The sequence below is a fragment of the Enhydra lutris genome, unplaced genomic scaffold (assembly GCF_002288905.1).
Source record: "Enhydra lutris kenyoni isolate GAN:26980312 unplaced genomic scaffold, ASM228890v2 scaffoldscaffold35, whole genome shotgun sequence".
Taxonomy (NCBI): domain Eukaryota; kingdom Metazoa; phylum Chordata; class Mammalia; order Carnivora; family Mustelidae; genus Enhydra; species Enhydra lutris.
In genome coordinates this window covers 10,805,724-10,830,492 of record NW_019154119.1, presented here as the reverse complement: position 1 = coordinate 10,830,492, position 24,769 = coordinate 10,805,724, and the positions used below count along the sequence as shown (strand labels likewise).

The window sequence follows — 24,769 nt, the reverse complement described above, 5'->3', positions numbered from 1 at the left end:
CGCCATACTGTGGAAAGAGCCAAGATGGCCTTCAACGGATGAATGGATAAAGAAGATATGGTTTACATAATATTATGCCTCCATCAGAAGGATAAATACCCAACTTTTGTATAACATGGACGGGACTGGAAGAGATTATGCCGAGTGAAATAAGCAGAGAAAGTCAATTATCATATGATTTCACTTACTTGTGGAGCATAAGGAATAACATGGAAGACATTAGGAGAAGGAAAGGAAAAGTGAATTGGGGGAAATTGGAGGAGATGAAATGAAAGACTGTGGACTCAGAGATCCAAAACTATTTTTTGCTCATCTTATGTGATATTCGAAGTCTCAGGACAAGGAAAAATGCGTTCCCAGGAACTTAGCAACTTATTTTTTGTAATGAACATATTATCTTTCATAATCAGAGTTTTAGAGACAAAGTGAAACCAAGTAATAGGACAGATTCCAGGATAAATAGCTAAGGACTGTTAGGACAACAGGCCTAGATTGCTATCCAAGGTGCTGAATGGATTTGTCTAGTTATTGGAAACCCTCTGCTTCTGTTGCCCTTTTGCCTTTGCCTAAGCTCAGTCCTCTGATGGAGTAGCAGCCTTGTCCCAGACCAAGCTAGACTTCATCTGATAGCATGGCTGTCCTTGCTAGCACTAACTGACTCTGACTTTTAATTAAGACAACAGACTGATTTCTCAACTGGACTCCTGGCATATCAGCGGCAAGCTGTAAGCTGTGTCCACAGAGGTTAAACATATCCTGGCAGGTAGGTAAATATTTCCTCCAGGAATAAAGTTGACCAGCCACGGGAGCAGAGACTTTGTTACTGTGGATAGTTGTGAGCTATAGAAATTAATTCTCTGGGTTTCATTTCAGCACAATCAGGTGTCAGAACCCTGAAGTTTCCCCTTTACAGGCAACTTTTATTGGCTACTGGCTTACAGTGAGCTTGACCCTGTTGGGATGTATTCTTTTCCCTTAGGAACTTAACATCTAGTATAAGAAATAAACATATAAAGTGCTGTTCAGTGCCCTACATTTAGCATCAAATAAATTAAATGCTTTAGAGACCAAGAACAGAGAGGATTAGCATGAATTGGGGGTGGTTAGGGAAAGCTTCTGGAAGAGGTAGAGTATGACCTTGATGTCTAGGTAAACTTCAGGTAGGCAAGGAAGAAGAAGGGGTGCATTAATGGCGATATCATAGGAGTGGAAATGCCCATGACACATGAAAGTAGTAAATAGTCACCTGGATCTGCCTAGAGCTCCCTATTCTTTTAGCCTCCCCATCCACATTCACACATAACACTACTGCCTTTATACACACCCCCACAGGGTTTGCATTATTTCTCTTATACAAAAGGAAGACAGTTTTCCAATGTGGAGGAGCCTTTGATGCTCAAGCCACTGATGCTCAAGCCACAACACTGTAGGAATGGCTAAGAAAATATAGCTCCTGACTTGAAACAAAGCCTGTCATGCGGCAAACAAGGACAATTAAAAAAATGACCAGTAAGTGCAGGGAGAGAGAAGAACAATCTAGAAACATACAATTTGTAGGGAAAACTGGAAGATTTCATAGGGAAAAGACTTTCTTAAATGAGTTTACAAGATGTCTCAGCCTAAATGACTCTACAGAAAATTCTGGGATTTATCTAAAATCCTACTTACCACAATTTCAAATGTATTTTTATAGAGTTTGTAACTCTATAAGGTGACCAGAGCAGAAAAAAGTCCCTTCTTTGTAGTCTGACTTCGAGCTGAAGAGACAGAACAATCAACACCTCTCTTTATTGCTGTATAAGAGGTGCATGGGGGTGTGGTCAGCAAGGCTTTGTTTGTTTCTTTGCTTTTTGCTTTGTTTTGACTATTAGGGATCAGGATTTTGGCACTGGATGGAATAATGTACTTAATGAATATGAATAGTACAAGTAGATTGTATAAAAAGTATAAGTACATATTATTATTATTTAATTACTTAAGTTGTGATGAATAAATATAGTACAGACATTTCAAGAAAAAAATGCCTGCCTAGAAATTCTATCTATTCAGTGATACCTCAGCGTATGAAGTCAGTGTGAATAGAGATCGCATATATTCACTCTTTACCAGGTTTCATGAATGCGACCAGCTAAACTCCTCATCTCCATCCTTCCAAGAAAACCCCGATTAATAACCAGCTTTTTGGATGGCATGAAGGTATTCCTCACTAGCTGTATTCCTCTTAACAATCACACATACACTCATTTTTTTTCACGTATCTTAACTCTCAACACTCATTTAATTAGTGTCTTTATCTTTCTCTCTTGGCCTCTTTTCTTCTCTCTCCCTCCAGCTTGAGTCCATTTACAATTCATCAGTGTATCAATTTACAGAAAATTTCCCATTCCTACTCATTTCTCTTTGAGTCCCAAATAGTCCTAATTATTGTACCTTTGTCTTTTGTATAGAGAAGGTCTCTTTTGGAGACTGTGACCCATTGATAGCACACACAATTAGGTCTCAGGTGAAAAACTTAAAATGTCCAAGGATGCTCTAAGCAATTTCAATATTCAATTTTTAAAAGAATTGCTTTAGAGCTTAAGTTGCCTGAAAAATATACATATATAGAATAAGGTAATGGCTATTATTGTTGAATCCATAAAGGGCTCCTACTCTCAAAAGATAGAATGCATGGGCATTTATCAGTGTTCCTTAGCATCCTTGGGCAATTAGGTCTCATGCTTCCCTAAATATCAATCTACCTTTTTTTATTCTATACCTTTTTAAATAATGAAAGATCTTTGCTGAAATGAATAAAATATAGCTGGTACCAAGAGCAGAACATTTTTCATATTTTATGATGTAGGTAAAGAAAGGTGAAAGGCAGATGGTGTGATTTGCTGGTCCCCAGAGCAGGTGTTTAGCAAATATCTATGATCATGGGCTCATCACGTGGAACATCATGTAAAATAGAGGTATATTTTTAAATATATGTACCAAACTTTAATTTTCATTTCACACTCAAAACTTCTGTACAAAAAGAGGCAAAGCAGGCAAAAAAAATTACAATGACTTTAGCAAACAACATATGACAACTTTAAAACAGCTTTGTGTATGCAACAGCATTTATAGATGTAATGGGGAAGTTAGGTTCCAAAATGTCTTTAAGATAAAATTCCACTGTTTATTATTAATGCATAGAAAAATTTGTAGCTGGGTGGATACAAGATTGAATGAGAATTCTCTGAATTCTACTTGCACAATTGGATTCCAAGACTGGGTAGGCTTCATTTTTCTTTTGAGGAACCATGATTCTTACTTTTTTAGAACTTAAGTGTGATGATGTATCAAAAACCTCAGTTTACCCTTAATGTCTTGATATAATGATGATGACTAGAAGCAAATGATGAAGCATGAGATTAACTAACAATTAAGAGATTACTATCAAGACTTTTTTTTCTGGTTGTTAATAAATTCTCCAGCCTTAATGGGCTACCACAATTCAAAACACTCATCTCTACTTGCTCTCATTAGCAGTTCTTAGTGATGCATGAAAAACTTCTGAAATAATGTCATGGTGTCAAAACAGCAGTACATCTGAGCAATGTGATTTTCACCTGTTGTCTGCCCCCAAATAAATAGCTGAGTAATGGAAAACACCGTTTATTTGAAAACTATGAAACATCAAATATGAAATATAGTTAACATCGACATGGATACTGTGGCTAGCACTTTCCCCTAAACCACCCACGGGTCTTAAACACATGTGCATGCAGCACACACAGGAAAAAAACAAAAACAAAAACAAAAAATACATGATTGTTCACAGACTCCTGGTGCCTGGAGGACAGGCTGTTAAGAGAATTTGTCTCCCACAGTAGCTCAGGAGTGGATCCAAGGTCCATTACCTGTTAGTGATCACAGACGTTCAATTAACTTGTCCTCCTGATCACCAGAGGCAACAGTTCTGGCCCTGGGCTTTTGGAAATCCATGTACAGATGAATCCTAGCTTTGAAACAAGGTGGCCTGGCTGTATTGGGGCAGGCCAGCAGCCCCTCCTGTATATTTGGTCCCATTTGATAAAATCTTACTAAAAATTATAAATGTGCTCAACTGTCTCCTCTGCAAGTCCTTTCCTCTCTCCAAGACTTAAGCTCCTCACCCGATAAAGGGAACAAAGGGACCCAATGATGATAAACATCGAGAGCCTCCATGATTCTTGTCTTGATGTTGGCTGCCCAAAATTACTGTCCAAAGATGACATGCGGCTGCCAAATAGAGCATTTCTTAAGCTAAATAGTCAATGAATTTGACTATTTACCTCACTGTAACCCTATTTCCCGGCTTCCTCTAAGGTGTTAAGATCCCTAGATTTGAAAAGATCATGAAGGCCATCGAAGCGCGTTTCTGTCCTGATGAGAAAACCCTCTATCCAAGGAGCTATATTCACCCAGCTTGAAAAGTTCTAAGGAAAACAGTCTTTTTTTTCTCTCTCTGTTGACTGGCATTTAGATATAAGCCAGAGAATCTGTTCTGCCACTTGATTGGAATTCTTGTTGCTGTTGTTGTTAAAAATAAAACAAAACAAAAGTATGTTTCCCCCTTTTTGGAGGACTCGAGAGAATGCCAGCTGGATCCTAAAGTCTGGAGATCAATTGTGTCTGACAGCTCCTTCCCTGGGATATGGTGCATGAAACCCCGATGTACCCAGGCCCAGTTTCTGGGATTATCAATCACTCAGCAACTCTTTCCTTCTGTCAGAAATAGGCAAGTAATAATATAAGCCAGACTGAAGATTGACTTTAAAGTGTCCAATCTCATTCCATAGTATGTACGCATAGGCCACATGGTGAAGAGGGAGAGTCAGGAGTGAGGGATCCTGGACTCTAGTCCTACCTGGGGTCTATCCTATTTGATTTCACCCTTGTCTGGTTTCTCCACTGGAGGTTGGAATAGGAGATTTCCAAGATCCATTATAAGCTCTGACCCACATACAGAATGACTCTAGGCCCCGTCTTATTTTCAATCATCAAGACAAGATGGCGTGATGCTTCCTGGACGCTCTTTCTTAAGGAAGCATGTAAGAGTCTGCCAATCTATTGGCTGGTTGCCTTGCAGGGCTCTTGGAGATTGTCTGTTCTAACTGCCCATTTTATAGATGAAGAAAGTGATACACAAAGACCTTAAGTGAACTTCCAAAGATCACACAGTGGATCAATAAGGTGAGGACTAAATCCAGGTACCCAGACCAAAGTTGCACACATTGCAACAAGCTAGCTATGTGGTCAAGGAGGAGCTACCTTTTAAATACTAGGGGACTGGAAAATGTTGGGTCTCTCCCCTCTGAATTCCCCAGTCTTCTGGAAATCAGTGAAAAACCTGAGACCTCTGTCACCACACGATCAATCCACAAAGGGCAGGGCCCATTTTAGGAGGGGGGCTGGGCTTCCAGCACTCCACAGACACCTGGAGTGCCAGTAAAATTACCCAAAGCCAGAGGCTTGAAGTGGAGAGAGGACTGTCCTGTTGCCTGTGTCTCCTTCCTCCCAGCCTGCCCCCACTTCCATGACAACCATCTTCCCAGCTCATCTATGACAGCATATCTATCTATACCCACTTCTTTCTTACAAATGGATTCAAGTGCAGGTGATTTTCCTCTTGCAGAATCGAAAGGGAATGTTAGAGGAACATAAATCCAGAGAGAAGGGGAATAGGTTGATAAATAAAATACGTGCAAACAAAAAAGCTGCACATGTGGTTTGCAGTCTGAGGAAAGAGGTGGGGTGGGGGGGCGTGCTGAATTTCAAACACTTGAGTTTGAGTCTTCACATGCATTTTTCTTTCCTTGGATTCCTCTCTCCCTCTGTCAGGATAATGCTTGTGTTTCCTGTAGCCAAGCCGACACAGGAAATCAAATAGTTCGTGTTTCTATAAGTAAACTTCCCAGAGAGATTACATATCTAGAATTAAAACACTACCACAAACTATTGGGAATTTCAGATTGTTATCGGGGTAGTTAAAGGACTGCAGTAGCAAAGATCAACATCGCCAAATTTTGGCTTTGGAGAAGAGGGCTTTGTTTTAGACATCAAAGGTAAGGCTCTCAAGTTAATTTATGCTCTGCTGGGTCGAGTCAGTCAAGATACAAATTAAAGTCCATATATTTCAGTGACAAGAATGAAACGGCTATGTAAATACACAAGTATTAACATCAATCTGTATTAAATTATGTAAACATGTACATCTTCTGAGGTCAGTACATAGATCCTCTTCTCTTCTCTGAGCAGAGCTCTACTGAAGCATTGCTCGAATCTGTTTGGAAGTCGATTCATCATTCAAGTGCTTGGTAGTGAACCTGGATGGAGAGAAAGCAACAGGGGTCAGCGTGTGAACGGTGCTCTGCCAAAGCTTCATGATGACTCTCCCCCCATCTTTACCTTGAGAGACAGGATGGCTATTTAAAAATCAAACTTGGGCTCTTTCCTTACACAAAGAACCACATTTTGATGCCCAGTGTATTTTCGGAAGGATTTAATATTTGATTCTTCTTCCCAGAGGAATTTTGGATTGTGGTTATTCAACCATTAGACCTTTTATCTAATCAAATAAATACACGGAGAAGACAGTAGCCGTCTCATTTTCTGGGGAGAGAGACTTGGTGTGAAGGCTTGCGGCATCTCAGCCATCTCGGCTCACCCTGCTGAGTTACAAATTTCAGAATGTGGCTCCGCATCCCAACATTCCCCCAAACCTCAATGCTGAAGGTTTTCTACTTTCCTGGGAATGCTTATGCTCATTGCCACCACAAGGGGGCCTGAATGCAGGTAAACACACCAAAAAAAGGAGCAGCGCCATCTGCAACGTCACATTTACTTGGCACAGGCATGGGGTCCAGAAAGGGAGGGGAGGGGAGTTAACATGTCATCAAACCCTGCCAACTCCCAGGCACTTTGTGTACGTTCTCACTTCACCCACACTAACTCTGTGGGAGAGGGTCCTGTCTCCATTTTACAGGTGAGAAAACTAAGAATCAGAGAGGAGAAATCACCCATTTCAGACCACAAATCTGCCCATGTGTGATCTGTGAGCGATCTGTGGCTTCTGATTTGGACGCAAGTCTGTCTGCCTCCAATGCCGTTCATCACAGACAAGACACCGCAGACGCCTGCACTCGTTTGGGACTCACTGCTCAGTCGGTGCCCTGCTCTTCACGAAGCCTTGCTCGACTGAGCAAAGTTGGAAAGTTAAAAAAAAAAATTCAGGCATTAATGTCTTACTGTGTATGGGAAGCCAGTGTGCCATGAAATGGGCACTAACGGAGAAAAGCTTGGTTCATGCACGGAGTCTGGGAGGCTCCATCTGTTCTGAAGGACGATGACCTAGCAACTCCACAAAACAGCACTGAACTCAGTTTTATTCATTAAATGTGTGGCTGTTTCTTCATTTACTAAATGGGGGTGACAGATCACCTCCCCCCTGTGAGTTATGACAAGGAGATGAGACAACGCACTCAGGAGTGGGGCACAAGACATGAGTGTTGTACACAGAAAACTACTGATCCATTCCACTTGTGCTAACTGAGCCCTTCCTGCACGCACAATGGTGAGTGGGACTTGGGGAAATCAAAGATGAATGAGACAGCGAGGACCTGAAACCTTCCAGATTGCAATCCAGCATTGGAATAATTCACGTGGTAGGATGAGTCAACAAATTCCTGTCCATGTGTCATGGCTAAACAATAAGAATGCCTTCTCTGGAGTGAATTAAGCACATGTATCCTTGGAAGAGAGGCCGCTGGGGCATCAGCTGTTAGCAGGGAGAAGCCAAGATGAGCCACAGCTGCCAAATACTTGGGCATCAAGACAGGGTTGAGCAGGTCCCCCAGGGAGCTTTCGAATGAACACAAAGTGGATGCCCGTGTCCCCACCCTCGAGACTCTAATTCGTTTGGTCAGGTTGGAGCCTGAGTGTCAGGGTTTCCAAAAGCCACCCACCGTTCCCAGAATACAGCCAGGGTAAGGGGAAAAGAAGACTCGGGAAGCATCTTCTGCTGAGTCTCCACTCACCACAAGATGGCACAACGTGGAGTGAGGCTCCTGGCCTGTGGGGTGACTAAGACCCAGGGTTAGGCTCTAGCTTTGTCATTTGCTGTGTGACTTTGGGGAAGTTATTCGATTCCCTACATCTCAGTTTCTTCTGTCTGAGAAAAATGGTGCTGACTTCAACTGGTTGTTGGCAAGATTAAACGTGTGAAGACATGCCGGGGTCAAGCCTGGTGCTCCAGCGCCTGGGCCCTAAGAACATCTGAATTTTAAGGTGCTCCGAAGGGTCGCGGGGCTGAGGCTTACCTGAGAGCATTCAGCAGCCCCTCCACGCTGTCCGGGGCCTGTTCCTTTAAAACCTTTATGCAGCCTTTCATCTGCGAAGAGAAAGCACAACATTTTGTGAATAGCCTAGCAACTTTGTCTGTGGTAGCGTCGGTTCACGCTACCGATGGTCCCTAATCAGATCGCGTTGTGTCTGCCCAGAGAAATCAAAACAGAAACGACCCACAGACCTTCCTATTCCCTCAGGGAGTTGCTCCTCGGGGCAGTTCTCGAAGTTGTGTATCACTTTACTGTCAAACACTTAACATTTCCCTTTCTTTATCCTCCCTTCCTTCTTTCCATCCTTCTTTCCTTCCAATACAGCTAAAGATCATCAAACCGGATGATGACCTCATTACCTTCAGCAAGTAGAAGTAAACACCGCCTCTTTGTGCTCCTAACAGCACACTGGCATTCATCAGAGGACCTTGGAGATTTTAATGCCTGGGTTATTTGGGCTCCCTCAGCAGGAGGGGACTGGTGAAGGACAGAGGTTAAGAATATGAGGGGCACCTGGGTAGCTCAGTCAGTTGGGCGTCTGCTCAGGGTCATGATCCTGGGGGCCTGGGATCGAGCCCCGCATTGGGGTCCCTGCTCAGCAGAGAGCCTGCTCCTTCGTCCCCCTCTGCCTGCTGCTCTGCCTACTTGTGCTCTCTCTCTAATAAATAAGTAAAATCTTTAAAAAAAGAAAATACAAGCCACTTGGGGGTGGATGGCTTGGGTTTCCTCCATTCATGTTTATTTAGTACCTGCATGAACCTGGGCAAGTTTCTTAGTTTTTTGCATCCTTGGAATATAATTTATTCATACTTTGGGGAGTGTATGAAAACTAAGTTTACATGGATCACATTATATTATGCATATCCTAGAATTTTTTTTTTTTTTTTGGACAGGGAAGTATCTTCCTGCAAAAAATACAATCACTCATTTTAAACTCAGATGTTCATGTGCTGTATTGAACCTGGGCAGACCAATGGCCTCTTTTATGATGGTCTCCTTCAAATACTTTCTGTGGGACTACTTCTGGTACGTAGGAAGTTTTATCTTATGGCATGATAGACTCTGGTAGATTGAAGGGGGCAGCCAGAAGCACAGGGTTGAGAATCATTTGGGGGTCACATTATAGGCTCATCAAGAAAGAATGTCATAGTCCCTCAGAGATGTCTGTCACGGGTGCAGATAGCAGAGACTAAAACATGCCCAGTGTGTGCCATCCTGAGGCTGCTCACTTCCAAGAATGGGCTCCCAGCCAAGGGATATAGAGATTTGGTCCCTTTCCCAGTAGAGTTCATGTTCTAGTGGAAGAAGAGACCCTCAAGGTTCTCCGGTAAGTGTCCATATTCTATCAGGAACACAAAGAGCCTGGCCTTCTGGCACCCAAGAATGGCATCTCTTCTGTCAATGACCCAACCCTTCTGGGCCTCTGTGACTTGGCTCTGATGATTCACTGTTCCAGGAGCCTTCCTCCTCCCCGCTGTCCACTTGGGGAAATCCTAGCCCTTCTCCAAGATCCACCTCAAACATCACCCTCTGTCTCTTCTCTAAACAGAATAAGCTTCTCCACCATCTGGGTTTCCAGGATACATTCTTTGTAAGTGCATGGAATGAATGACACGCATCTCAGGGCTTCACAAATAAATATTTGTGTTTTTTTTTCCACAGTTCATGATACTCAAAAGATGTATAAATCCAGTGTGTGTAACTGCTGGCTTAGAAGCAGACTAGTATCTGAAAGAGCCCCTTTATGGTGTCCAAGAGCATGGCCCATCTTGGATATGTGTTGTATTGGGTAAGCCTGAAACTTTCTCAGAGAAACATGCACAGTTCAGTATGAATAAGTTTTTCCTAGTGAGACCAAGGAACAAACAAGATTTCATGAAGACTCTGGGTGGTTAGATGTAACATTATATAATGATTGTGACCTCAACAGAAAGACTCAGTAAATGACCAGCAAGGACAAGCTTTTAAAAGGTTAGCGATACAAGCCATAGTTGTCCCCAGTGTATTTTGAATTGTTGACTCTTAGGTAAGTTGACAAGTGGCTCTGATCAGTGAGAATGTCCTGTGGGTTCCAAGTGATAAAATCAATCCACATTCAAATGATGTCCATGGAGTTATTAATAGAGTTATTTACATTTGATCCACAGTATGAACATGTTCAAGCCTCACAAAGAATATAGTAAAAATGTTCAATGGTATGAAAAAAATTCTGTAAAATACTGTGATGCAAATTTTAAAATAGTAATTACAGCAGGGGGGTGATCTGTTATGTACACACACACTTGCATATACACAAATATCCACATAAAAGGAAGGGAGGTACATATGCTGCCATGTTGACCATGGTCATTGCCTATGGTAAGGTTACTATAGAAGACACGTTCCATTTTCTGCATTTTGAATTTTTAGGTTTTCCTAATTCTTTTATACTAAATATTCCCCCCTCCCGGTAAACAGAAAAATAACAAAGTGATATTAAAAAATAAAAAAAATTATAATGAAGACTATGAAGAATAATGACTAGCTGTGCTAGGAAGCCAGACCTGCAAAATAAGTCATCTAAGTTTACTGTAATTGGTAAATTTCCTTATGGTCTTCAGCCTTGTGGTCCCTCAGGGCATGAAGACTTTCTGTCTGCACTGCACTAACGTATCAGAGACGTTGTTCTGTGCAGATGAGTGAGAACAGAGTGTGCCTTCCAAACTGAGCAAGGTCAGAAAGGGTTAATCCCAAAGGGGCCTTCCTATTCTGCCCCAGAAGGCTGTATATTAATGCCTGGGGCACGCTATTGGGGTGATGCTGCAGATGGGAGCTAGGAGGAGATGTTCTTTATGCTACCATCAACGGAAGTCACTTGTATACCAAAACCAAGTGTCTTCCGGTTATATGCATTCATTCAGCAAAAATGCTACGGAGTATCTATTGAGTGTCATGCTCTATGTCAAGTACGATGTTAGGCAGTAGAGCAGACGGTGGGCGTACAGATCATGGTCTCGGCCCTTACAGACACACTTGGAGTCTGTGAGGGAATCAGAAAATCCAAAATGGTAAGTGGTCTGGGGGCCAGAGGAGGAGGGAGGTCCTGATCACAGAGGGTACAGGAAATGTGTTCCTAAGTGAGGTGACATTTGTGGATTGGTTTAAAGGAATCCACCCATCAGAAAGAAGGGAGGGTCTTCTGGGCAGGGAATGGGGCTCAAGCATATCCCAATGACAAGAAAAGTCACGGCCATCAGAGAGAGCCACCAGTGGGGAGTGGTAGGAGAGGAAGTTGGAACGTTGCTTGAAATTTGACCATGGTGTCTTGTAATCCAGTCTCTCCTAACACTGTTTGCTTTAAGACACATAAAACATATTATTATCTATATATTCGCATGGCACATTGGGTGCAGACGGAAGGGGCAGTTTGCAACTGATTATTCACGTCTGCTCTGCTCCCCTGCCTGCTGTCAGGGTCAGTGTCTCTGAGCTCCTGCCAGGATTGTTGATTGATGTTTTGCTGTAAGAACATGGAAAAGACTGGACATCTTGCTATGAGGATAGCTGCCAATCGGGAGTCTTGCCTCTTGGACAGATCCCTGTCTCCAAGTGGTGGATGAAGGAGAGAGAGAGAGAGAGAGAGAGAGAGAGAGAGAGAAGAAAGTTCTGTCTGGCATCATTCGCGAGAGCTCTTATTTGGAAAGCAGAGTTCGTCACTGTTCTTACATCGATCTTGGATGTCTTGCAGAAAGCTCCCACGGGGTGGACGTGGTCGTACAGAATGATAACTCCCACCATGACCCTCATGCAGAACATCAGTGTCTCGTCGCTGGTGAACCTACTTCTATATTCCCTGCAAGACAGAAGACATGGCAGCCGTGTTACTTCCTTGCAGGAGCACGTCCATTTCTGGCCACTTTAGGCTCCTCCAGTCATTTCTTGAGAACAATCCTGGACTGCAACAGCCAGGTTAATATGCTCTTAAAGAAGCCCATGATGATAATTCTCCTTGAACCTATCCAACCAGCAATTCAGTGGGAAAATAAGGTAAATTAGAGGGCAGTAAATTCTCTTCTCTTCTGCCCTTCAGCGGCCCGGCTCATCATGCACATCACTCCCCTACCCATCAATCTTGAATATTTTATAGCAGGTCCCTCTGGCTGTCCAAGATTATCGAGAATAATGGCTTCATTATGGAGAAAAAGAATCGGGCTCATTTCTACAGAGTGGCTATCGTGCCTCCAGTCGGAGGAACTTCCTTTGTTAAGACACAGGCTGCAGATTGAATTGGATGGGCAGAGATACGTAAAAGAAATTATGTACCATTCACTGGGGCTGGGAGTATTTGTGGAGTTGGAATTTTGTTCACTTACCTTGACAGGGTCCCTGATGATTCAGATAATTCAAGATAATTCTAGAGGCTTTCTTAACAACTATTTCATTATGAATTAGGCCCACAATGAAGATGATTACTATTTCTGTCTTGGAATAAATCTTAACTTGGGTATAAGTGAAATATTTGAAATGAACACCATCTTACATTTGAACAGAGTGTCACATTTCATATGGCACTTTTGAGGTCTCTGGCCCTCCCCAGCCCTCTGCCGCATAGATGACCTTATGGGAACCCCATCAGGGAAGGAAGCCAAGGCCTGGGCAGGCCATCCCACCTGTCTACAGGCACAGAAGTAGCTAAAGAGATTACAGGGTATGGAGAGGTGTTCCAGAAACCCTGGCTTGTGGGTGTGGACTTCCTCATTACCACACTGCCTTGTCATTAACGACCTCTGCCACTTCTAAAATCCAGTAACTAGTTTAATTAAGCACAAAGGATCTGCTGAGAGAGGGAGACAGAGTGAGAGGCAGAGAGGGAAGGGAAGGGAAGGGAGAAAAGGAGAAGGAAAGAGGGAGAGAAGTCTGATAATCCATTATCATTCTTGCAACAATACTACCCCTTGTTCTAAATCTTCTGCCAAATCCCTTCTCTAATATACTTATAATAATTTATTTAAGCCAGCCCTCCATTTGGCCCTTCCCCATCTTCTACAGCACCTTTGGTGTGAGTCCTGGTTCTGCCATCTAATAAGCTATGAGACCTTTGGGAAGTCAGCTAACCAATTTGGACCCCAGTTTCTTCAACTATACAATGGGGCTGATTACATTTATCACCCAGAGTTCTTTATAAAATTCATTCAAATAATATACCTGTAAATGTCAATATGCTGACCCAAGTGTTAACACCACCACCACCATCATCATCATCAAGATCAACATCATCATCATCAACATCATCAACATCATGTTAACAAGCTCTCTCCAGGCGACCTCTAGACCTTAACTCCACTCTGATCTCACTTACGGTGTTTCCAGCATGACTTTACAGACACTTGTCATCGTGCTGAGGCAGTCTGTCGTGTTCTCTATTGGCAGGGTTTTGTTCTGAATGGGAGACACAGAAGTGTATTAGCCCTGCGAGCAGCTTCTTCGTGCAGCTAGGGAAAAAGCACCTCAGGGCTCAGCTTCACTTACTTCGGAGACAAAGTGCATGGTGGCATTGCTAAGGGTTTTCAGCATTGGTGTGGCTTCTGCATAGAAGAGGGACATTCGATTGGCCATCTCATTATTGACTTCATTCTCAATGTCTAGCTGATGAAAATAAGAAAAAGCACCTGATAAAGACAGGGTCGACAATCCCCAAACAGTGTCTGCTGGAAGGGGAATCAGAGACAGGGTTGTCTTTTCCTTGGGCCCTGCCTAAGGCAGCAGCCAAAGGATGGTGTGGGGAGTGGGTGCACAGACCAGGAGACCCAGGGGCTCACATGCATGTTGTTGATGCGGTTGCGACTTATCGTCCTTCTGTAGTAGCTGAAGTCATTCTGAATGGCTGGGTTCCTCATCTGAAATTCAGAAGAGAGCAAAGAAGGTCATCTCTCTGTGTCACAGAGAGGACAGGCATTAGGGGCCCAGACACTAGACTTGGGAAATACACCAGGACATCACTTGATTATACAACAATCAAAGCAACTTCTGCTTAAAAATGAATACCCAGTGCCTCACTGTTTTAATACAGGCCCTGCTTTTCCTGTCAGCTAGATCTCAAGGAAAGAATACTTGTTTTCAATCAGGACAGATACTTTGAAAAGGTCTCCTCTTCTTGTATTTAGTGGATTTTGAATTTACACACACACAAACTGCGATTCTAAGTCATGTGGACTATAGGAATGCAAATTCTCACCATGTTTGATGTCTCTGTAGGGAGGGAGCTACATCCTACTCATCTATCTCCCGCCCCATGGCATTAGCAGAGTGCTGGCACACAGTAGGTCCCCAGGACAAGTTTGTTAAACTGTCTTAACGTGTGTGGTCTAACCTTCAGCTCATCGAATCGCAGGGTAAAATGAAGAATTTCTGCGAACTCCTTCGCAAGGGCCTGCTCCCGTTCCAGGTGCTGGGTTGGCGTGTAGGGTGGACAGGTCAGAGACTCTAACAAACTCTGAAGAGCTTTCTCTGAAAGTCAAAGTGATAAATATATATCTGAGGTGGCCCACAGAGATCCTTCTAGAAGCACAGTTCTTAGGCCCCATTGACATTCTCAGAGACAACCTGCTTGGATCTTTCTTTCCCACGTCTTTTCCCATAGCTGTGTATAGTAGGACGTGTGCAGAAAGGAGAAGGAGGCCATCAGGCCTGAGCAGGTGGCCCCTCCACCTGCAGAAGACCCCCAGGGCCACACAGTTTCCCCCGTGTCTCTCAGAGCTCAGCTCAACTCTCCATGTTCCATAGTGCTGACTCCTACCACTGTTTGGAACCAGACACGTTTTTGGATCCTGTGCTCGAGAATATGCAGTGCTTTTCTGCCAACCCACTGCCATATCGATCTCCCTTACTGTCCTTGAAACAGTCTCATTACTCCCTCTTGTCTATCCCTAAACATTCCCTCCTGTTTTCCCTTCACCATATTTCTAATAATACCAACTCATTTAGCCAATCCTCTATAGCAGGGGTTGGCAAACAATGGCACACAGGCCAAACATGGCCCACAGTCAATTGTTACAAATAAAGTTTTATTAACACATAGCCCCACTTTATTTCCATTCCTTAATGTACTGACTGTGTCTACTACTGTGCTACATTAGTTGGGAGAGTTCGATAGCTGCAACCAAAACAGGGTGGCCCATAAGCCTAAAATATTTATTATCTGCTTTTTACAGACAAGTTTGCCGGCTCCTTATCTGCAGTCCTGAACTGTCTTTCATAGCATCTTTACAAGGACATCTCTTGCCTTTTTCATATATGGGGACATACTGCCTTCTGAGGTAGCCCTGACAGGGTGGGTCTTTGTCCTGTTAAAAATCTGGCTCTTTAGAATTTCAGTTCAGTGGGTCTAGATATGTACTTTGAAGAAACAGAGAGGGAGGAAACAAGAAGACGCTGACCGAGAGTCTCCAGAAGCTCTCTTTTCTTGAAAGAATCTTTTAGTTCATTCAACCATTCCCTTTGGGTTTTCATTTCAAGGTCTCTCAACGCCATGACTATTACTTCCCCAAAGTATTTCAATTTCTCTGTGTAACTCTTAAAATGTGACATTCGCTTACAGCAAAAGTAAACATAACTATCCCTTTCCTCGTTCAAGCTGTATTAACTAATGAAACCACAGACAGCTTAATTCTTGGGGGGGTGTGGTTAGATCATACAGGTGGTCACATCGAGCCTGTTGTTAACCACACCTGACTTAGCTCTTGCTTCTGCAAAGCCATCCTGTACCTGTACATGTTGTTTTTAAAGCTTAAGGACAGAATATTGTTTGTTTTCCCCATATTTTACTATATTAAATTTATCACAAGACTCCAGCAAATCAAGTTTTTGGGATTAGTAGGTAACTTGTTTGTTTCAGCTTCTCTGCCATTTAGGAATGTGATCAGCCTATAACAAAACTGTTAGCTGAGAACAAGACCAGAGGACATCCACCAGTAGAGACACGCTCAATGTGCAGGTAACTGCAGGGGAAGGAATTCTGAGATGAATTTAAGGAAATGAAAATGACAGGTGTTTCTGTCCATGGACGGCCTCTCCTAAGACACTGGGGACGGATGCGGGCCACTCCCCAGCTCACTGAGCTAGCTCTTCCTGCTCCCTAAGCAAACTCCATAACAGAACTTCACACGCGGGATGCAACTTATAAACACATACTCACCTAGCCTTATGGAAAATTCATAAAATCTCTTTAGCCTCACAACCAGAGGACATACTGCATTCCAAGCTTTTTCTTGAAGCTGAATGTCATTGGGATTCTGAATCGCCTACAGAAACATGATAAAATTGTCTGTTTAAAAAGAGGGAATAAGCTCCACATCGAAATGCCTTAAGATTGAGAAGGGATTTTAGTTTAAGAAAATACAATGCCTGACGCACTTCACTACTGTGCTAGTAAACTGACATCAGTTTCACCGACTGTCCTGCAAGATGTTCAATTAGAATGGAGATTTTAGCCCTTAAACATAATGCAAATGACCCTACAATTAGATCCTGTGTCATCTTACTTGTTTCTCTGATTTTAAATGCAAAAAAACCAAAAAACAAAAAACAAAAAACTGCAGATCTAATTGGAAGCCATTCAGCTTTCCTCCATCACATGTTGATTTTACTAAAGTAAAGCCAGTGCTCATTAAGAAGTGCGGATCCTGTAGACATCTTCCTTTCTCTATAATATGCATTACGTGCCTTCCGTTCTGCGATGTTACCTAAATTATCTAAATTAATGGCGACCCCTAAGTAGAAAGACCACCTCTTAAGAGGCTGTCACGTTCTTGGAAATGCTGTTTTGTCTGAGTTTCAGCAGCTCATGGATTATGCCAGTGGGATTTTTTCCAGAAAGACGGAAGCGGCAGCAGTAGCGTGTGTGTGTACGTGCACGTACGTGCGTGTAGGTGTACGTGTACGTGCGTGCGTGTAGGTGTGCGCATGTGCGCGCATGCGTGTATGGGTTGATACCGCCACGAAACTGATTTCAAATACAAGGAGTGTGAAGTTTTTTGCCTTTAAGGCATGATGAAGTCTTAAAAGCCACACTGACAACCTCCTTTGTTGTTTGGGTGGTTGTTTTTTCAGGGATTTCTTTTTTAAAGCTCAAAGTCATTTCAAGATGACAGGCCTGCAGGCTACTTGAAGCGACCTTGCTTACAAGGACCCTGCCCTTTGTGATACTGTGGGACCTGCCAAAATTATTACAAATGCTGAGAAATTCATGCAAATCCAGACCTCATGACTTACAGTTCTTTTTTTTTCTTTTCTCATGACTTCTATTTCAGCTTTTGTCCAGACACCTTACATGTATGTTTCCCTTACCTGAGGTTGTATGCTGACCAACCAGTGTTTAAACGTCAGTCTTGCGCTATCGCACGTATGGCTGAGAAGAGAATGGCTAATGTTTTACACGGTCTACAGTGCCGTGTGCTCAGATTAATGTGCCAGAATAAAAGGGACCATTCATACTTTGTGAAAACCACATTACCGTCCTTGTTCCTCCTAGTACACTAGGAAATACTAGGGCTATTGCTTAATCTTGCTGGGTGTGTGTGCGTGTGTGGGTTTCCCTTCTCGTCCAAGAGGGTTGTCAGCCCAGTGTTATCATTGGCATACATCTCGGATCTCGGGCCCCGCGCCCTTGTAAGCCTGCAGGTCTGCGAGGATGCTCTCCGAATCCTGGAGGACCGCGCTGATCTGGTTCCATATTTCCCTCTCTCCTTCTGTGGGCTGGGCATCTGAGCAGAAGGGAAACCGAAAGACACAGAGAGCTGATATTTACAAACAGCTTGGAATGAAGATCAGCCTTCAGTTCTACCTGCTACAGAGTCCTGTTTGATTCCTGCAGGTTTGGTCTTTATGCTTGAAGGTAATAAGCTGCTAGGAAAGGAAACTAACACAATTTCTGCCCACGACTCAGTTCAAGACAGTCATCTGACTCTGTACATGTTACACGGAGCACACTGGAATCACTGAGAGCACTTTATTTATTTGTGTAGAACATACTTTTTGCACCCCAATTATGTGCCAAGTGATTAACTGGGTGATGGAAGGAATCAATGTTGTCTTCTGGGGGCCATGTTTAATAGGAGAAGCTACTGAATAGTTCTGTTATGACTAAAAATCTGTGAATCTGAGTGTAGGTGAGAAAAACACTCCCCCCCCATTACCATAGAAACAAATAAGCTTAAGATATTAGATAATCTTTCAGAGCCATGACAGAGATGTATCTTTCTGGAACACAAAGACAGGGAGAAAGCACTGAGATTTATAATTGAATGTAAACTAAAGAATTACATGAGGTTCATTCGATTTATTTATTTGCTTGTTTATTTCCAGCAAGCTCTACACCCAGTGTGGGGGGCTTGAACTGATAACCCCAAGATCAGGACTTGCATGCTCTATTGACTGTGCCAGCTAGGCACCCCCAACAGGAGGTTCATTTTAAAGATACTTGTACTATTCAACTTTGATCTTGATTATAAATAATTCCCACAGGAATAAGTGACACTTTCAGGTTTACATAAATAAATAACATATTCTAACAGCCATAGAAGCATCCCCTCAGCTCTGAATTCCGAATTTTACTTTGCATTCCTGTAGCCAATACATATTCTTGTCCCCACGAGTATTTTGTGGAAGCTGGTGAGTAGTAAAGATTGGGTTTTATCTCCTAATACTTACAAAATAGGTTACTTGCCTGGGCTAATAAGGGAATTAATCTCCATCTCAAACAAAGGTACTGCTAATGGAGAAGGGGGATAGATGTCACCTCCTAAAAATTCATTTTTAAAAATCCAAGTCCAAAGGTAGTGAATTCTCTCAGCAGACCCTACTCATGAAAAGGGAGCTAGAGTTATGTCAGGTAAAACATTCGTGAGAACATTATGAGGAACATGACAGAGACCCACCAGGTTATGGTACAGAACCTAGCCTGGGAGGATAGATTACTTCTTTATCCTCTTCTATCCTCTCACTGTTTCTAGAATATTCTCAGGTACAGTGTTACGCAGAGTATCAGTCACTTTAGAGCCTATCCTTTCCTGTTTCCGAAACTTTCCCCAAAGTGATATGGGTGTCTTAAACAGAAACCTTTAAAACTTAGTAAGTTAGGAAGCCTGTAACTGAGGAGAGCATTTCAGGGAACAGAAATTCAGGGAAATTTCTGAGAAAGAAGAAAGTCCGGGAAAAGAACGTGTGACAAAAATGCAACACGAAGTTCCTAGAGAACAAAGAAAAAGGAAAAGCTCATTTCCTCAAATCCTTTCCCCCCTCTGATGAATGCACTGAAAAATCACAAGCTAAAAAAGCCCATTTCCTAGAGAGAAATTTGAAAAGGAGGAAAAGAAAAATAGGCTGTAACCAAGATTCTGGGGCGTAAGCCTCTTTGAATGTAATTATAAAATAGTATGAAAAGAAGAAGACACTTGGGGACCAGGAAAGGGAAACTTCTGATCTTGGCCATTACCAGGGTTCCATTTGAGCGAGACCCCACTTGGTCAAGTTTTAGACAAAACAGAATTAAAGTGAAGTGGCTGGAAGATGAGGGCCAGACAAACACAAAAACCTGTTCTTCTAGTGATTAACACAAAAGGAGAAAACTTTCAGTCAGTTTTTAAAAGCGGAAGCCCTTTCTTAAGTGCTTCGAAAAGAAGACCATCTCCAATAGAGAAGCCTGAACGTGGTATTGGCAAACTTTGCTCTCTATCCCAGGAGAGGTGACACCTTCTGCTATGACTTAGCCCCGACCCTGATGTGACCAAAGGAACTGGATGAGTGACATGGGGTGGTGTCACTTCTCTCAGGGTGGCAGAGTTGGGGCTGTGGGGAAGCCCCTCCACCCTAGGGTGACCCTCTCGCAGCACTGCAATGGTCTCTGAAACAGGACCCCTCAGTCCCAGCCTTCCTCTCTGGGAAAATGCTTCTTTTGGCAAATGTCCTGGTGTCTTATTAAAAACGTTTTTCCTACGGCCCCACTTCACAGGGGTGGGGTGGGATCGGAGAAATCCAATCCATCTTTCCTTCTTCATCCCAACTTAGAAATGTGTTGCTCATTTTCTTCCATAATTTGTTAGTCTTCTTGGATGCCCTATTTTTTTTTTCTTCCCCTCTCATGGAGCTGAAGTCACTTCTTCATCCAGCTAATGAGTAAGCCCTTGGTGCCAGCAGCATGGCCCCTGCCTTCTGAGGACTCGAGTCACAAGTGGGGTCAACTTCTAAGGTGAAGAGTGCTGACTGGGAGAAGCTCTAATCTATTTGCCTTTTTTTTTTTTTCCAAATAGAAAAAAGACTGTGTAACCCTAATTTGGCATAGGCTCATGTCTCCCTGGAAGTTCGTGATTCATCCTACTCTGATTCCCCCGAGCCATGTGATCAGACAGCCAAGGCTAATTAATGAGAATCTGACCCATTAGGCTGCAGGACTCTGGCTTTATTTGTTTCATGTGATCTTAAATCTCCAGGGCCTGGCACATAGTATATGCTCAAGAAAGAGTTGCTGAATAAAATACCAAAATGAATGATTTACTTCTCACACTACGTCTTATGAGTTTTCTGCTTGTGTTTGAATTGGAAGGTTTTTGGAGACACAGTCTATATTTTATCCTCATTGCCTCCATATGTCCTACCTATTGGAGACACTCAATAAATATGTCATGACTCAATGAACATATGAGGACATTGACCAGGTGGTAGAGGATGTAGGTGTTTGGAGGCAGTGAAAGAAATAAAGGTACTTTTACTTCTGGATCCTCTCCTCTGTCTCTTCTTCCAAATGGTCTCTATACTGGTAACCTCTTTTCACTGTTATTGTTTTTCTATATGTATATTCATCTACGACCAAATTGGCTATTCACCCTTTCATTAACACTTGTGTTTTTAAATCATCCATCATTCGTCTACAACTTCAATATCTCTTCAGTAGGGTCAACACCCTATTAGGATATTTGTTGAGTGAAAAACTATGCCTATGTTGACTATCCCAACCCTAAGGCTGCTACCATTTGCTTTCTGGAATATTCCTTTAAGAGGCTTTGGGGTCTTTACGTCTGGTTCTCTCTGTATTCAGACTCAGTAGGTATCCATGCTTTAAAAATGTATTGTGTCTTCAGATGTCAAAGAGAAACATCTTGAAAAATTAGTGATTAAAAAGGTACGCTGATAGTACTCATGAAAGAAATTGAGGAAGACACAAAGAAATGGAAAAATGTTCCATGCTCCTGGATTGGAAGAATAAATATTGTGAAAATGTCTATGCTACCTAAAGCAATCTACACATTTAATGCAATTCCTATCAAAGTACCATCCATTTTTTCAAAGAAATGGAACAAATAATCCTAAAATTTATATGGAACCAGAAAAGACCTCGAATAGCCAAAGGAATATTGAAAAAGAAAGCCAAAGTTGGTGGCATCACAATTCCAGACTTCAAGCTCTATTACAAAGCTGTCATCATCAAGACAGCATGGTACTGGCACAAAAACAGACACATAGATCAATGGAACAGAATAGAGAGCCCAGAAATAGACCCTCAACTCTATGGTCAACTCATCTTCGACAAAGCAGGAAAGAATGTCCAATGGAAAAAAGACAGCCTCTTCAATAAATGGTGTTGGGAAAATTGGACAGCCACATGCAGAAAAATGAAATTGGATCATTTCCTTACACCACACACGAAAATAGACTCAAAATGGATGAAGGATCTCAATGTGAGAAAGGAATCTATCAAAATCCTTGAGGAGAACACAGGCAGCAACCTCTTCGACCTCAGCCACAGCAACATCTTCCTAGGAACATCGCCAAAGGCAAGGGAAGCAAGGGCAAAAATGAACTATTGGGATTTTATCAAGATCAAAAGCTTTTGCACAGCAAAGGAAACAGTTAACAAAACCAAAAGACAACTGACAGAATGGGAGAAGATATTTGCAAATGACATATCGGATAAAGGGCTAGTGTCCAAAATCTATAAAGAACTTAGCAAACTCAACACCCAAAGAACAAATAATCCAATCAAGAAATGGGCAGAGGACATGAACAGACATTTCTGCAAAGAAGACATCCAGATGGCCAACAGACGCATGAAAAAGTGCTCCATATCACTCGGCATCAGGGAAATACAAATCAAAACCACAATGAGATACCAACTCACACCAGTCAGAATGGCTAAAATTAACAAGTCAGGAAATGACAGATGCTGGCGAGGATGCGGAGAAAGGGGAACCCTCCTACACTGTTGGTGGGAATGCAAGCTGGTGCAACCACTCTGGAAAACAGCATGGAGGTTCCTCAAAATGTTGAAAATAGAACTACCCTATGACCCAGCAATTGCACTGCTGGGTATTTACCCTAAAGATACAAACGTAGTGATCCGAAGGGGCACGTGCACCCGAATGTTTATAGCAGCAATGTCTACAATAGCCAAACTATGGAAAGAACCTAGATGTCCATCCACAGACGAATGGATAAAGAAGATGTGGTATATATACACAATGGAATACTATGCAGCCATCAAAAGAAATGAAATCTTGCCATTTGCGACGACGTGGATGGAACTAGAGGGTATCATGCTTAGCGAAATAAGTCAATCGGAGAAAGACAACTATCATATGATCTCCCTGATATGAGGGAGAGGAGATGCAACATGGTGGGTTAAGGGGGTAGGAGAAGAGTAAATGAAACAAGATGGGATTGGGAGGGAGACAAACCACAAGTGACTCTTAATCTCACAAAACAAACTGAGGGTTAATGGGGGGAGGGGGGTTGGGGGGTGGGATTATGGACATTGGGGAGGGTATGTGCTATGATGAGTGCTGTGAAGTGTGTAAACCTGGCGATTCACAGACCTGTACCCCTGGGGATAAAAATATATGTTTATAAAAAATAAAATTAAAAAAAAATTTAAAAAAAACGGTACGCTGATATCTAACCTATCAGCGACCTTCTAAAGCGCCTGCAGAGTGAACAGGAAATCAGATTTATGGGTTTTGTTTTCCTACTTTTAACATAAAGATTGACCCTTACTCAAAGGTGCGCACACATACACATGCCCACCAATAATATTACTGACGGACACCAGTCCTTATTTTCAGTTGTAGCCAGTGAATCCCTCAGTGATGTTTCTTCTAAGAATCACATTCCAAAATTCTAATCATTGTCCATTATTCCATCTCCATCAAGAAGAATGGTTACACCAAGCTGGGCTGCTCTTATCTAACAATGAAGCTGTTTAAAAAAAAAAAAACAAAAAAAAACAAAAACCACCCTGTGATTTACACATGCAATTTCAGAAACCAATCCTCCGAGGAGCCCCGGAACAAGCCTATCCAGGCCATTCCCCAGGCAATAATTTAAACCTCTGTTCTGGACTTGCTATTGTACAAAGTATGAAAATGTATCATGTGCACTGTGACCTTGAATACACTGTTAAGAACTTTCTGAATTCCCAGTGCCTAGAATTTTTAATGGAAAAATAACCCTCTTAGCAATGAAGATAGTGAGGCGGTATTCATCTTGTTTACAGGGGATCTATTTACCCTCCTTTGGCTCAATTTGCTTGTGACTGTGGATATTAACTGTCAGGATTCTGGTGTCACCAGGTCAGTTGGAGGCTTTGCTGTGGAGGTCTGTGATGTTTACTGAAAGCAGAATGCCTCACATTCCACCGGGAGGATGGAGAGGAAGGTGGCCCAGTGTTTTTGTTTGTCAGGAAGGAACATCTTTGGTGAACATACCCCAGGGCACGGCAGCAGGGCTCAAACCAGAGCAGGGCTGTCAAATCAAAGGGTTCTTATCTTTATAAATCAGTCAAGGACATCCTCTGTCTTCACAAGCATGGGGGAACATGCATACCTTCTCCCCACAACCTATTCAGAACTGTATTGGAAAATCTGACAGAATCAAACAAATTAACAGAAGATAATGTGAGCAGAGGACACCATTTATGTGGAGATGTCTTTGGCTTTGAAGGAAGCTGTGGCCTTTCATCCATAGGATATGCTGCTCTCCCTGTACCCAGGGGTGTTGTAGTAACCCTGAAGACAGTTTCAGCAAAGGGATTTGTCACAGCTATAAATTTAGTCCCTCGCTCTTCTCCCCCACCACTTCCTTCCCCCTCCGCCCCTTCCCCCTTCAAGATAGACTAAGAAACATAACCAATTATCTATGATTAACATTTGGGGATATAAAGTGGCGATGATTTATAGCAGAATACCAGCTGCTTGAAGAAACCACATAAAATTGCAAAGGTCCATTGGAAAATGTTAAGTGTGACTGGGCTGACATATTTATTTGCGCGGGAACATTAGTCATCCCTTTCCTATGGAAGAGCGAATGAGGGCCTACAAAAAGCAGGGAGGGCTGAGTTTGCTGGAAGGCTCATCTTTTCAACCCCAGGCAGTGGGATCCCTGTGATGTCACAGGAAGAG

General features: G+C 42.6%; 1 protein-coding gene across 3 annotated transcripts in view; it reads right to left on the bottom strand.

Annotated features, from left to right (window-relative positions):
* Positions 1 to 2,962: 2,962 nt before the first annotated feature.
* Positions 2,963 to 24,769, bottom strand: part of LOC111154164 (family with sequence similarity 49 member A) — a 98,611-nt gene continuing 76,804 nt past the window's right edge. For 2 of the 3 annotated variants that reach the window (XM_022513590.1, XM_022513591.1), the window contains exons 3-9: positions 17,964 to 18,085; positions 16,519 to 16,624; positions 14,695 to 14,831; positions 14,144 to 14,221; positions 13,854 to 13,970; positions 13,684 to 13,763; positions 11,816 to 12,177 (exon numbers count right to left, since the gene is read on the bottom strand). In XM_022513590.1, coding sequence (XP_022369298.1) covers positions 11,877 to 12,177; positions 13,684 to 13,763; positions 13,854 to 13,970; positions 14,144 to 14,221; positions 14,695 to 14,831; positions 16,519 to 16,624; positions 17,964 to 18,085 — 941 coding nt within the window. In that variant the 3' untranslated portion in view covers positions 11,816 to 11,876. Of the gene's footprint in view, positions 6,336 to 8,327; positions 8,399 to 11,815; positions 12,178 to 13,683; positions 13,764 to 13,853; positions 13,971 to 14,143; positions 14,222 to 14,694; positions 14,832 to 16,518; positions 16,625 to 17,963; positions 18,086 to 24,769 lie in introns of those variants that run through there. The other variant, XM_022513593.1, reaches the window with a different exon arrangement.